The sequence below is a fragment of the Oncorhynchus nerka genome, linkage group LG23, assembly GCF_034236695.1.
Source record: "Oncorhynchus nerka isolate Pitt River linkage group LG23, Oner_Uvic_2.0, whole genome shotgun sequence".
Lineage (NCBI taxonomy): Eukaryota > Metazoa > Chordata > Actinopteri > Salmoniformes > Salmonidae > Oncorhynchus > Oncorhynchus nerka.
This window is the reverse complement of record NC_088418.1, coordinates 12,131,169-12,145,301: the sequence shown is the minus strand read 5'-3', so window position 1 is coordinate 12,145,301 and position 14,133 is coordinate 12,131,169. Positions and strand designations below refer to the sequence as shown.

The following is a 14,133-nucleotide window of genomic DNA, read 5'->3' as shown; positions in this document are numbered from 1 at the left end:
GAGATGCCCTATATGAATTTATTACACCGGTGAGCTACATTTACTTTAAAATGGAATCTTAGAATGACAATATGTTAAGTGTTTTACCTTTGATTCATAGAACTGTACTCATCTTTCGACTTGATAGTTGTCTTTTTACTGTAATAATGGTTACAAAGTAGCTAGCTAGCTAGCTGGCTAAGTAGTAGCTACTATGATTTCCATTCATTTGATGTAGGCTTGCTAGCTACAAACTGCTGGCTTTGCTATAGCAGGGCTCTATGCTTACCTAAACTGCATTTGTGCGCCTAAGTTGAAAAATGTAGGCACACACAAATACATTTAAGAGCACAATGAAAAATATTTGCGATATTAAAGCCAGAATCGTTCATTTTTCTAGGTGCATTGCTACTCCTGAAATAAAATTCGGAGTCACACAGCATAATATGTAGGAGCCAGTGAAGGCTGCTGAGGGAGGACGGCTCATAATAATGCCTGGAATGGAGTACATGGAATGGTATCAACCATCTGAAAACCATTTTGATACCATTTCATTTACTCCTTTCCAGCCATTATTATGAACGTTCTCCCCTCAGCAGCCTCCACTTGAGCCCTGTATAGCCTATGTAGCATCGTGTGACTCATGCAATGACATCCCATAATGGAACGTCGAGTTGCTGATAAGGTCCAGCTGTCGCCATGGTCCTTCTTCAAAATGACTATTTTTCTAGTGATGCTGCCGATAAGAAGGCCAGTATACAGTAGGCCAGTGTTCTGCCCCTGAACAGGCAGTTAACCCACTGTTCCGAGGCCGTCATTGAAAATAAGAATTTGTTCTTAACTGACTTGCCTAGTTAAATAAAGGTAAAATAAAAATGTAAAAAAATACAGTAGACCAGTATACAGTAGGCCAGTATAGTATACAGTAGGCCAGTATAGTATTCAGTAATGGTTGGGTTTTCAAGTGACATTATGACAACTACAGTATGCATGAAGCAATCTTAGAATCAATATTGAAAGCCATATCCATGTAATGGAGCTACTGTATCAGCAACCCACATGTCCTACTTCTCCCATGAATTTCTCTCCACAGACCTGAAGGGGAGTGTTCTGTACACAGATACACTGTAGTGATGGAGTCCCACAATTTGTCCTGCATCATTTGTTTGGATCCCTTCACCGTCCCAGTCACCGTCCCATGCAGTCACACCTTCTGTCGAGACTGTATCACGGCTCACTGGGACACGAAGTCCATGTCCGATATGCCCTGTCTGCAATGAGAAATTCACCACCAGGCTTGTCCTGAATCGCAACGTGTCCCTGTCGTCTCTGGCTGAGGCCTCAGCGAACAGTGCCAGTGCATCCGGTAGAGACACTACCAGTTATGAGGGGCGACATGGCCAGAGCCATGACCCTGATTCTGTGTGGCCGAGACAAGAAGCCCCTGGTGTACTACTGCCGGACAGACAACGTGTGTGTGCTGTGAGTGTGCCATCTCTGAGTGTAAGAACCACGAGGAGAGAGGGAGGGAGAACCGAGAGGTGATTATCAGACAGACCTTATGTAACTCCTATGTTTTTGTGGATGTCGACGAGATTAACACATAAAATATGTTTTGGGGGGCCTCCCGAGTGGCACAGCGGTCTAAGGCCCAGCATCGCAGTGCTAGATGCGTCACTACAGACCCTGGTTCGATCCCAGGCTGTATCACAGAGAGCCATGAGGCGGCACACAATTGGCCCAGCGTCGTCCGGATGTCCTTGTCCCATCGTGCTCTAGCGACTCCTTGTGGCCGGCCCGGGCGCGTGCACGATAACTTCGGTCGCCAGCTGTACAGTTTTTCCTCCGACAAGAAGCAGTGCGGCTTGGCAGGGTCGTGTTTCGGGGGACGCATGGCTCTCGACCTTCGCCTCTCCTGAGTCCATACGGGAGTTGTAACTACCAGTTGGATATCATGAATTGGGGGAGAAAAAGGGGTAAAAATAATTCTGCCCCAAACCCATTGGCTGCCTGTGACCCAACACTTGACTTCTGGAAAACACTGACTATATCCACACTATATTCTGTCTGACAGGGACTACCTGCGGTCAACATTTGTGTGCTGCAGCTGGCGTGGAATTTAATTCATATTCTACTACACACTCAATGTGGTATTGTCCATCTGTTTCCACAGTCACTACTGTGGAGGAAGATTGTGGAGGTGGGTGGGAATATGTATAGAGGAGACTGAAAGGAGCTGGGCTGACAGAGAATATCGCCAAAGCCAAGGTAAAGTTGTTTTATTTTAATTTATAGTGATAGTCAATACACTGTTGAAAGTACCAACATAGTCAATGGAGAGGCCTACATTGAAAATAGGTTCCTTTTCCTAGTAAAGTAGATTTGACTGTGTGTGACGGTCATGGAATTTTGGATGACAGTTATTTGTCATTCAAAAGTCTGACACAGTTGTCAAATGAACAAATCTGTTGATGCTGGTGTGAACACTGCATCCACGTTGCTTGACATAGGACTAATATGTCAATATATACTGAACAAAATAATAAACGCAACATACACTTTTTAAAATTATACTCTTATTTATATTAACAGTAGCGCCCTGTTTTCAATACAAAGAAAAAAAACGCATATACCCACATATATACAGACACAAGACATATACAGTACACAATTAACATTTAAAATATCAGAAATTGGTGGAGTGTGAGAACCGAATTTTGAATTTCCCCAGAGGCACCAGAACATCCCATTCTTATTGTTGTTTTTTCTGTAAATGGTTTGACATGTAAGGTACGGCATAACTGAAGGCACATTTTCCGATCTGTGTAGAAACTAGGGGGAAAACCAGGTCAATGTAATTCATGGACCTAGTTTTCTAATGAGTAATTCTAACAGATTAGATGTCAGATACAATGTAATTCATTGACCTAGTTTTCTAATGAGTAATTCTAACAGATTAGATGTCAGATACATTGGACGTGTTTGCATTAATGCTTTATACAGTTGGAAGTGGGAAGTTTACGTAAACCTTAGCCAAATACACTGGAATTGTGATACAGTGAATTATAAGTGAAATAATCTGTCTGTAAACAATTGTTGTAAAAATTACTTGTGTCATGCACAAAGTAGATGTCCTAACCGACTTGTCAAAACTATAGTTTGTTAACAAGAAATTTGTGGAGTGGTTGAAAAACGAGTTTTAATGACTCCAAGCTAAGAGTATGTAAACTTCCGACTTCAACTGTAGATGACATAAAACATGCAACAACGTCAACGATTTTATTGTATTACAGTTCATATGAGGAAATCAGTCAATTGATATAAATTCATTAGGCTAAATCTATGGATTTCACGTCTGGGCGCAGCCATGGGTGGTGCTAGGAGGGCATACGCCCACTTGGGAGCCAGGCCCAGCCAATCAGAATACGCTTTTCCCCACAAAAGAGCTTTATTACAAATAGAAATAGTCCTCAGTTTCATCAGCTGTTCGGGTGTCTGGTCTCAGACAATCCTGCAGGTGAAGATGCTGGATGTGGAGGTTCTGGGCTGGCATGGTTACACATGGTCTAAAACGGCACATTTTCGAGTGGCCTTTTGTCCCCAGCACAAGGTGCACCTATGTAATGACCATACCGTTTAATCAGCTTCTTGATATGCCACACCTGTCAGTTGGATGGATTATCTTGGTAAAGGAGAAATACTCACTAACAGGGATGTAAACAAGTTTGTTGCCAACATTTTAGAGAAATAAGCTATGTGTATGAAACATTTACTCACTGTGTTTATTCCATATAATAAGCGTTTCAAATGAGCTCATCAAGCCTCATGAATATCAGCTCCCGGCCCACTCAACCTGTCTTTTTAAACTTCCTGTTAGTAAGACATTAATGTAATTCATAAACAATTGAGCATTTGTATCCAAAACATATTATGGGTGAAATTTTTGTCACTCAAAAGGAAGGATGTTAAAAAAGTTTGCCAACATAACCATGATGTATTGCCTATCTGCTGTTTTAGAGCCAATTGTGACTAATATGCATCTTCTCACATGCTCCCTCCACAGACCGCTGCACTCTGACCCTCGTACGGCCAACAGTCACCTGCTACTCTCCCAGGAGGAGCTGCGCCGTGTCCCCGCCCACGAGACTCGCCCAGACCACACCTGGCAGGTGCTCTGCTTCCAGGGCTTCAAACACAGAAAGCAGTACAGGGAGCTGGAGGTGTCCAAGCCATGGGCCTGCCTGGGGGTCAAAGTGTGAAGGCCATGGTAGCCCAGAGCAGGGGGATAGAGTGTGAAGGCCATGGTAGCCCAGAGCAGGGCTATTCAACTGACAACAGGGGGGGGGGGGGAGCAGTGTAACTGGCTTCCAGGTCTAGAGTTGAGTTTGGGGACTATAGAATTGCACCTGTGTCTTTTGAGACTTCCCAACATAACCTTTGACCCCTGCGTCTCTCCTCCAGTTCACCTATGAGGGCATCCCCAGGAAGGAAAAGGGAAAGAGTAGCATGGTGGTAATGAACGATCTGTCCTGGAGCCTCCAGCTAGACGAGGATCAGCTGAACGCCTGGCACAGCGGGCGCCGGGAGACGGTGGCTGGTCATTACAACCACATTGTAATGCTGCTGGATTACGAGGCGGGGACGCTGACGTACTACGAAGACAGGCAGATGAGGCTGCATTCCTTCTACTGTGCCTTCACTCAGGAGCTGTTCCCCCGCCTGTCGGATAGGGGAGGGCGTCAGCGTCACCCTCTGCTCGCCATGACGACAACACGAAAGGGAACAACTGAGCTAACAATGTCATAAGGGACTAGTCTTGCAAAGCTGATGAGTGTTGTGATCTCGCCTTACTGTACAGATGTTTTTACAGTCCTGTTGTGGGACACGGACTTGAACGGGAGCGACTAGTAAGTACATATGTGACACGGGACTCTGAAATATGGGATCACTCAGGACAGTGGACTAGTCTTCGGGATACTGTTGTGGATTTGCAGGTTCTCAGAACCGTGAGCAGTTAGGAACTGGAAATGACTACTGTGCGGGAAACTGGTTTTCCTTAAGAGAAGGGAAAAGCACATGTCTAGGGTCCCTAAAGGCCGAAGAAATTTCACAGAAGTTCCTGTTGGATTTCTAATGGAGCTGACGTTAAATGTTTTACACTACTTTGTGTTGGAAGTTGGAACTGGACAAATATGGTATTTAAAATGTGGTCTTCCGATTTAGACAGCTTGTCGTTTTGTTAAAACAAGGCAATGACGTAGCGTATAAAAAAAAATACAGAAAGTTGGGTACCCAGGCTTGCATCACAATGTGTACAGAAAGTTGGGTACCCAGGCTTGCATCACAACGTGTACAGAAAGTTGGGTACCCAGGCTTGCATCACAACGTGTACAGAAAGTTGGGTACCCAGGCTTGCATCACAATGTGTACAGAAAGTTGGGTACCCAGGCTTGCATCACAATGTGTACAGAAAGTTGGGTACCCAGGCTTGCATCACAATGTGTACAGAAAAATGCACTACTGTCAAATGAATAAAATGGACACACTTCACATCACAAGATCAGTTTAATAAAAATTCAATCCATATTAGTTACAATTGAGCCCATGCTTTGGTCTTTTTAATAATATATTTGACCATTTCAAATGAATTAATCAATAAATTAGTGGGAACTTGAAATAAATATAGCCATATCTGACTTTTTTTTACTATACACATAGCCATGGCAGGCGCAAAGAGGCCCGATGCATAGCATTCTGAAAGTGCAAAGAATCTTCCAGCTGCATTGTGCCAGAGAGAAAGAGAGATGCCCAAATATTAAGGTGCTCAGATCAGATTCAGGAGACTGACCTCAAACATGTCAGTGAAGGACACACCACAAGAGAAGTTGATAGCCATCAGTGTAGTTAGATGTGAGAGATGTGACTATTGATCTAATCTGTTAGTCCAGAACACTGCAGAGTGATGTGATGCAAGGAACTATTTCATTTGTTTCATTTCCTTGATGTGATGTGGTGGGTGAGTAAGTTCTAGAATGTTCAGAGTGACACAGGACATGACATCATAGGGCAACTGCTCTATATACACACACACACAGGAAGTAGCAGTAGTCGCAGATAGCTAAGATCATCTTTCCATGTAGTTTGATAGTTCAAATAGGATCAGGGATTCTTAGTGTTCTAGATAGCTGTCCACTATACCGGACATTTTGGTTCCTATCAACACAACGGGAAAGTCTCAAATTACACTATATTCCCTTTATAGAAGGGTGTTATTTCAGATATGTAAATTTTCAACAAAGACCTGGTCCAATGATCTACTGCTATCCTCTCATTAAAAGTTGTCACATTAAAAGCCTGTACAGAGAAATAATAAATTAAATCAACAATATACAGCCTTTCGCTAGCCCCTGGAAAGCTGAGAAATCACAGTCCTGTTCAATTAGTCATCAACGGTCTTCTGAAATAAACCAGGTTCTCACCAAAACGACCTGCTAAACCTTGAGCCTGCATGTCTGTCCGTTTCTGCTTCAGCCAACTTGCCGTTGTCTGATCTGGCAAGAAAATGTAGTGTTTGGCAATGCAGAAAAGGCAGGTACCCAAGAATACTACTAAACCTCAGTCAAAAACACCTCCGTCTTAACCTAATATTCCCCATTTTCCTGACATCTTTGGCTCAAACAAGCTACAATCATATCATCAACCATTAGAAAAGCTGTAAGTAACACTGTTTAGTTAAAGTCAGGTGCAGAGAACTGTTTAGTGGAACTCAGAAGGTAACTGCCTGTACATGAGCTGGGAAGAGGAGCTGACATAGCTAGCTGGTTGTGAGTTAAGAGACTGGCCAGAGGAGGGGAGGAGAGGGGGGGGTGGAGTGACTTAAAAACGGAGCAAGGTAGACCGAGAGGATATAGACCAAAAGGAGGGGTTGGTGGAAGAGAAAGGAGGAACAAAGACATCATAGGGATAGAGAGATGGGGTGGTGGTACAGGCTGTGTGAAGGAGGGGTGGGAGCTGAGATACAGGCTCTCTACTGGCTCTTCTTGTCTTCAGTAGGGGAGTAGGGGGGTGGGTTGTCCTGGAGAAGAGGAGAAAAACACATTACAGATATACACAGTATGGAGGACAACGAACTTAAAAAGCACTACAGTGTGCGCCCATTGGTCCTGTGCCGCTTCCTACACAGCATTCATTGGCTGTACTCTGACCTGCTCTTTGTTTATTGGTCGGGCAGCTGTCTGCATGAACCTCCCACAATGACCCTGCCTCTCCTACCTGATGCTGGGCCAAAGTACAAACAATTTAAATATTTTTTTAAAATGGGGAGAATCCATACCCTTCTAAATCGAAACTTATGTTAATTACAGTACCAGTCCAAAGTTTGGACACCTACTCTTTCAAGGGTTTTTATTTGTACCATTTTCCACATTGTAATAAATTTTAAAAAAATAGTGAAAACATAAAAACTATGAAATCATGTAGCAACCAACAACAACAAAGGTGTTAAAAAATATGTATATTTTTGGTCTTTCAATGTAGCCACCCTTTGCCCACTTTATACACTCTCGGCATCCTCTCAACCAGCTTCATGAGGTAGTCACCTGGAATGCATTTCAATTAACAGGTGTGCCTTGTTAAAAGTTAATTTGTGGAATTTCTTTCCTTCCTAATGCGTTTGAGCGAATCAGTTGTGTTGTGACAAGGTAGGGGTGATATACAGAAGACAGACAGCCCTATTTAGTAAAGACCATATTATGGTAAGAACAGCTGAAATTAGCAAAGAGACAGTCCATCATTACTTTAAGAGATGAAGGTAAGTCAATCCGAAACATTTCAAGAACTTTCAAAGATTCTTAAAGTGCAGTCACAAAAGCCCATCAAGCGCTATGATGAAACTGGCTCTCGTGAAGACTGCCACAAGAAAGGAAGACACAAGAGTTACCTCTGCTGCAGAGGTAAATTCATTAGTTACCAGCCTCAGAAATTGCAGCCCAAATAAATGCTTCACAGAGTTCAATTAACCGACACATCTCAACATCAGCTCTTCAGGGGAGACTGCTTGAATCAGGCCTTCATGGTCAAATTACTGCAAAGAAACCACCACTAAAAGGACACCAATAAGAAGAAGAGACTTGCTTGGGCCAAGAAACACGAGCAATGGATATTAGACCGGTGGAAATCTGTCCTTTGGACTGGTGAGTCCAAATGAGAGATTTTTGGTTGCAACTGCTGTGTCTTTGTGGAAGGCAGAGTAGGTGAATGGATGATCTCTGCATGTGTGGTTCCCACCGTGAAGCATGGAGGAGGTGGTGTGATGGTGCTTTGCTGGTGACATTGTAATTCATTTAGAATTCAAGGCACGCTTAACCAGCATGGCTACCACAGCATTCTGCAGAGATATGCCATCTCATCTGGTTTGTGCTTAGTGGGACTATCATTTGTTTTTCAAAAGGACAATGACCCAAAACACACCTCCAGGCTGTGTAAGGGCTATTTGACCAAGATGGAGAGTGATGGAGTGCTGCATCAGATGACCTGGCCTCCACAATCACCCAACCTCAAACCAATTGAGATGGTTTGGGATGAGTTGAACCCCAGAGTGAAGAAAAAGCAGCCAACAAGTGCTCAGCATATACGAGAACTCCTTCAAGACTGTTGAAAAAGCATTCCAGGTGAAGCTGGTTGAGAGAATGCCAAGAGTGTGCAAAGCTATCATCAAGGCAAAGGGTGGCTACTTTGAAGAATCTAAAATATATTTGGATTTGTTTAACGCTTTTTTTGGTTACTACCTGATTCCATGGATGTTATTTCATAGTTTTGAAGTCTTCACTATTATTCTACAATGTAGAAAATAGTATAAAAATAAGTCAAACCCTTGAATGAGTAAGTGTGTCCACTGTATGTGGCTGGTACTGTATGTCTATTAGATTAAAATGTGTTCCTACACATCAGATTTAGGTTGGTAAAAAAGTGCTAAACAGGGGTACCTGTGGCAAGTAGGTGGGAGGAAGTGTGGAACAGCTGCCACTGGTTGCTGCCTCTGCTGCCTTTGCCTCCGCTGGTGGAAGGAGAGAGAAACACCAGTGAAAAGAGAGAGAAGTGGAGGAGAAACACATAGAAAGCAAGAGAAGAGAATTCATTGTCCTTACTTAATGTGTCGGCAGCATGGACTCACTCACATCACGCTAATTAAACCACCATTACTGAAGGTACTTTGCAAAAAAAGAAAAGAAAGATATCTTAAATGTATTCTGACCTGCAGGTGTGGAAGGCAGGGCAGGGTCCTGGGGGGCCTGCTGCCCCAAGGGGGCGGAGTAGGGAGGAGGGGGCATGTAGGCCGCAGGACCATCAAACGCTGGTGGGTTGGGGTAGAATACACCTGCAGAGAAACAGACAGTACATATGAAACACAATATTACATGGACTGGTTATGATTAACTTAGGTTTTCCCATTTTCAATTAGACAAGTACAAAAATACATAGGAAGACAACAGTAGTCTGTCCGATCCGTACCTTGTGGAGGGGGGTTGGGGTAAGAGTACCCGGGTGGGGGTCCCGCCGGGTACCCATTGGCTGGGGGAGGAGGGTAAGCATAGGCCCCGTTGCCCATGTAGGGACAACCCCCAAAGCCACCACTCACAGGCTGCCCTCTGGACGCTGCACAGGGGAAGTGGGGGAAAAGACATTTAAATCTAGCTATTTAAAAAAGAGATAGTCATTGGGAAAATTGATCACAGAATCAGCTCCGAAAGTCCTTTACCTTGTGCAGCGACCTGTAACATGTACTGTCCAAACTCTATGGCTCCTCCTGCAGCAAACACCATCTTAAAGGTGGCACAGCCCTCCCAGCCCCCTGGAAAGTGAGAAGTACAGTTACCAACTTTCAAAACTAAAATAAATATAATCCTGATTTCTATTTTTAAAGTCAATTTTTAGCACAGCAGTGGTCCTTGGCTAGATACGTCTAATAAATGTACATTGTATATTTCTCAGGTAATGAGTGTGAAGTTCATTGAGGGCTTGTGGGAAACACAGTCAGACTCCCTCTCTCGCCCTCTCTCACACACACAAACACACCTCCGGGCTCTGCGCTGACTGTGCCTTTGATGTAGTTGGCCCCCAGGACAGGCTGTTTGACCTCACAGCCCTTCATCAGGTAGAAAGGCATCATGAAGGACTGCAGAGCATCACGACCCCCCTTCGCCACAAATATCACCTGAGGAGCGACAACTTGATTTACAGCCATCCTTTCATACCTAGATAGGGGCTAAGGTGTTGGTTGTATAATATGTTTGCATGGTAAAGAAGTGTGTCTCCTCTTACCCTGTAGGGGGTCAGGAAGATACTCCCCTTCTTACTCTTCCTGAAGGCACCAGGCAGGCACTCTGCTTCACAGAACACCAGCTCCACATTCTCATAGCTCATCAACACACTGATGACACATATTTGCCAACATATAAAGGTTGATGTTGCAAGCCAATTCATTATTACTTTATCTAAAATCAACATGACACTCATCCTTTTTCATAACCACATGGAGCTAAAAATATATATATATATATATATATATATTTTTTTTTTTTTTAAACAGGTTTAAGAGATTAGGGGGCATTGTGTAACTGTCCAAGTTGGTCAGTTACCTAAAAGGGGTCCAAGCTGGTCAGTTACCTAAAAGGGGTCCAAGTTGGTCAGTTACCTAAAAGGGGTCCAAGTTGGTCAGTTACCTAAAAGGGGTCCAAGTTGGACAGTTACCTAAAAGGGGTCCAAGTTGGTCAGTTACCTAAAAGGGGTCCAAGCTGGTCAGTTACCTAAAAGGGGTCCACGTTGGTCAGTTACCTAAAAGGGGTCCACGTTGGTCAGTTACCTAAAAGGGGTCCAAGCTGGTCAGTTACCTAAAAGGGGTCCAAGTTGGTCAGTTACCTAAAAGGGGTCCAAGTTGGTCAGTTACCTAAAAGGGGTCCAAGTTGGTCAGTTACCTAAAAGGGGTCCAAGTTGGTCAGTTACCTAAAAGGGGTCCAAGTTGGTCAGTTACCTAAAAGGGGTTCAAGTTGGTCAGTTACCTAAAAGGGGTCCAAGTTGGTCAGTTACCTAAAAGGGGTTCAAGTTGGTCAGTTACCTAAAGTGACCCATTGCATCTCTGCAGTAAAGAGCAAGATTATGAGATTAGGGGCCATTGTGCAACTGTCTAAGTTGGTCAGTTACCTAAAGGGATCCATTGCTTCTCTTCAGTAAAGACCTAGTAAGGTATAATAGGCTTGGGCCTGATGACACTCGTGGCTGGCAGTGGTGTTAAAAAAATATATTTAAAAAAGTGATTATATATATATTTATTTTTTAAGGAGGGGTGTATCTGTACTTCACTATTTAAACTTTATTTCACTACATTCCTAAAGAAAATAAAGTACCTTATTTTCCCTGACACCCAAAAGTACATTTCGTAGGGTTAGCAGGACAGGAAAATGTTCCAATTCACACAATTATCAAGAGAACATCACTGGTCAACCCTACTGCCTCCGATCTGGCTGACTCACTAAAAACACACATGCTTCGTGTGCCCCTGGCTATCGTAAATTAAATTTAAATAAGAAAATGGTGCTGTCTAGATTGCTTAATATAAAAAGGGATTTGAAATGATTTATACTTTTAATACTTAAGTATATTTAAAACAAAATACTTTTACACATGTATTACTACACTAGGTGACTTTAACTAGTCATTTTCTATACTGAACAAAAATAAAATATGCAACAATTTTACTGAGTTACAGTTCATATAAGGAAATCAGTAAAGTGAAATAAATGAATTAGTCCCTAATCTAGGCATTTCACATGACTGGGCAGGAGTGCAGCCATGGGTGGGCCTGGGAGGGCATAGGCCCACCCACTTGGCTAATCAGCCAATCAGAATGTGTTTTTCCCCACAAAAAGGGCTTTATTACAGACAGAAATATTCCTTGGCTCCATCAGCTGTCTAGGTGGTGGGTCTCAGATGATCCCACAGGTGAAGAAGCCAGGTGCGGAGGTCCTGGGTTCCCTGAAAACTTGAGACATCTGTGGCATTGTGTTGTGTGACAAAACTGCACATTTTAGAGAGGCCTTTTATTGTCCCCAGAACAAGTTTCAGCTGTGTAATGATCATGCTGTTTAATCAGCTTCTTGAGATGCCACCCCTGTCAGGTGTATGGACTATCTTAACAACGGAGACACATTCACTAACAGGGATGTAAACAAATTTGGGCACAACATTTGACAGAAATAAACTTTTGGTGCGTATGGAAAAATAGTGGGATATTTTATTTCAGCTTATGAAACATGGGACCAACACTTCACATGTAGCGTTTATATTTTTGTTCGGTACATTAAGGTATCTTTACTTTTACGAAAGTATGACAATTGGGTCGTTTTTCCAACACTGGTGACTGGCTAGGAGGCTAGTTATAACATCTTACCTGTTAACCCCCAGACCCGCATGACAGATACGTAACGTTGGCTATGTTCGGGAAAAGAGCTACACTATTTGCCAGAGCAGGCTATCCTTTGCTAACTAGTTAGTTATTTAGCTATATTTTGCAACTTTGTAGGGGCTAACTTAGCTCAACCTCACCCGATGAGTTGACGTGATCGGCAGTCAACACAAGATGACCATTATGGTAAACAAGAGTCCCGGCCAAGTGTTGACAAGACACAAAGGCAAGATCTGTTAGCTTGGTGCCTGAAATAATACGCAATGCCAACGCTACAGTAACTACAAAACATTGAATGGCTAGCTGGTAAACTACACAAAAATATAAGCTACAGACTACATAGCTAGCTATATGCACACAGTTAGCTAACGGAACGTATACGGCTAACTTGCTCACGTTGACTGAAAAGCACTACGCTAGTACGAATAAGCTAGCTAAAACGTTTACCTTTCATTGTTGGTGATAATGACGCCTCCAGATTCAGAATTGTTCTTATTCAAAGCCATTGCGATGTTACCGAGTGTGGAATGAACAACGTTAAATAATGACAGATTATATCTGAAATGTGAACTGGATCAAATCGCCTCTCCGTTACCAGCCAGCCTTGTCCCGCTCTTGTTGTGATGCTGATGCACCTGCACTTCCGACGTGCGTTACGTCCACACGATGACGTCATCTCTGAGAAGTGGCTCTTTTTGTGCCATTACTGGAACAGTCCATGCTATTCGGGATCCTTGGGACGTCCGTAGCCCATTGGAGTTGAATTGTAAAATGGTTAAAGGTTAGATAAGGAATAGCTCTATAATCTCTTAATTACTTGCCTCCAGAGAGAGTGGACGATATTAGAAAGATGTAATTAACCTCAGTGAAGTTCTTTGCCATGCTGTTTTTAGTTAATGCAGCATTTAAGAGTGTTGGGCCAGTAACAGAAAGATTGCTGGTTTGAATCCCCGAGGACACAACCTTGTGTGTAAGCTACTCATCCCTGTATGCCAGGAAAAAGCACAACTCAACAAAGACGAAGTGTAACATCACATCAAATTAAGTTTATTTTCTCTGCAGGGGATTCATTTAGGTCAAAAACAGCTAGCCTGCATTATTACCCCCTTTCCACACACACACACACACACACACACACACACACACACACACTGAGTCAGTGTTTTACTGTGTGGGTATACGTGTGTATGTGTTAGCCACATTCAGATTGAGCTTGCATATTCAGCCTACCAGGGGTGATAGGTACTTTTTGTGGTCAGCGCAGGCTGCAAAAGCCCATGTTGCTGCCCACCTTCTTTAGCAGTGGGTTTCTGAGAAGCTCGTCTCCTGACTGTAATTGGTGCGCTGGTTTACTGTGCAGGGGTTGACCTCCCAACTTCCAAGTTTAATCCTTTGTTATATCTCGTGCCATGCTTTTTATGTAAAAGGATTACTGTTGTGGACATTTCCATGCCTAATGCAAATCAACCATGTACATTATTTACATGTAATTGTCATTCCTAATCCACAAATAACAGGACATAGTCATTTGTTTTTCGGGGTTTGTTTGTCTGTTTATGCATGTGTTGTGTTTGTGTGTGCATGCGAGAGAGAAAGAGAGAGATGAAGAAACGGAAAGTCACAGCAACCATCTTCAACAGGAAATGATACCTTCCTGCTAAGTGACAGCTCGGCCCCACTCTGCACTAGTCTCT

The 14,133-nt window shown here is 43.1% G+C and overlaps 1 protein-coding gene across 2 annotated transcripts; it reads right to left on the bottom strand.

The window, feature by feature from the left end:
- Positions 1 to 5,525: 5,525 nt before the first annotated feature.
- Positions 5,526 to 13,091, bottom strand: LOC115124023 (WW domain-binding protein 2-like). 2 transcript variants are annotated; one of them, XM_029653397.2, is made up of 8 exons: positions 12,887 to 13,091; positions 10,300 to 10,408; positions 10,054 to 10,192; positions 9,737 to 9,829; positions 9,490 to 9,633; positions 9,233 to 9,355; positions 8,964 to 9,034; positions 5,526 to 7,054 (listed from the first exon to the last, which is right to left on the bottom strand). In XM_029653397.2, the coding sequence occupies exons 1-8, from the start codon at positions 12,943 to 12,945 to the stop codon at positions 7,007 to 7,009; spliced, it is 786 nt and encodes a 261-aa protein (XP_029509257.1). In that variant the 5' UTR covers positions 12,946 to 13,091; the 3' UTR covers positions 5,526 to 7,006. The 2 variants fall into 2 exon arrangements, with proteins under 2 accessions (XP_029509257.1, XP_064863934.1); XM_065007862.1 differs by lacking the exon at positions 12,887 to 13,091 and having other exon boundaries at positions 10,300 to 12,878.
- Between the last annotated feature and the right edge of the window lie 1,042 nt (positions 13,092 to 14,133).

Bases quoted from the DNA above. Each gene is read 5' to 3' on its own strand.
- LOC115124023 (XM_065007862.1), bottom strand. From the start codon at position 10,494: ATGAGTGTCATGTTGATTTTAGATAAAGTAATAATGAATTGGCTTGCA. The intron at 10,193-10,299 runs GTAAGAGGAGAC...GTCGCTCCTCAG, and splicing joins TCTTCCTGACCCCCTACAGG to GTGATATTTGTGGCGAAGGG. The intron at 9,634-9,736 runs GTAAAGGACTTT...TCCCCTGTGCAG, and splicing joins GTTACAGGTCGCTGCACAAG to CGTCCAGAGGGCAGCCTGTG.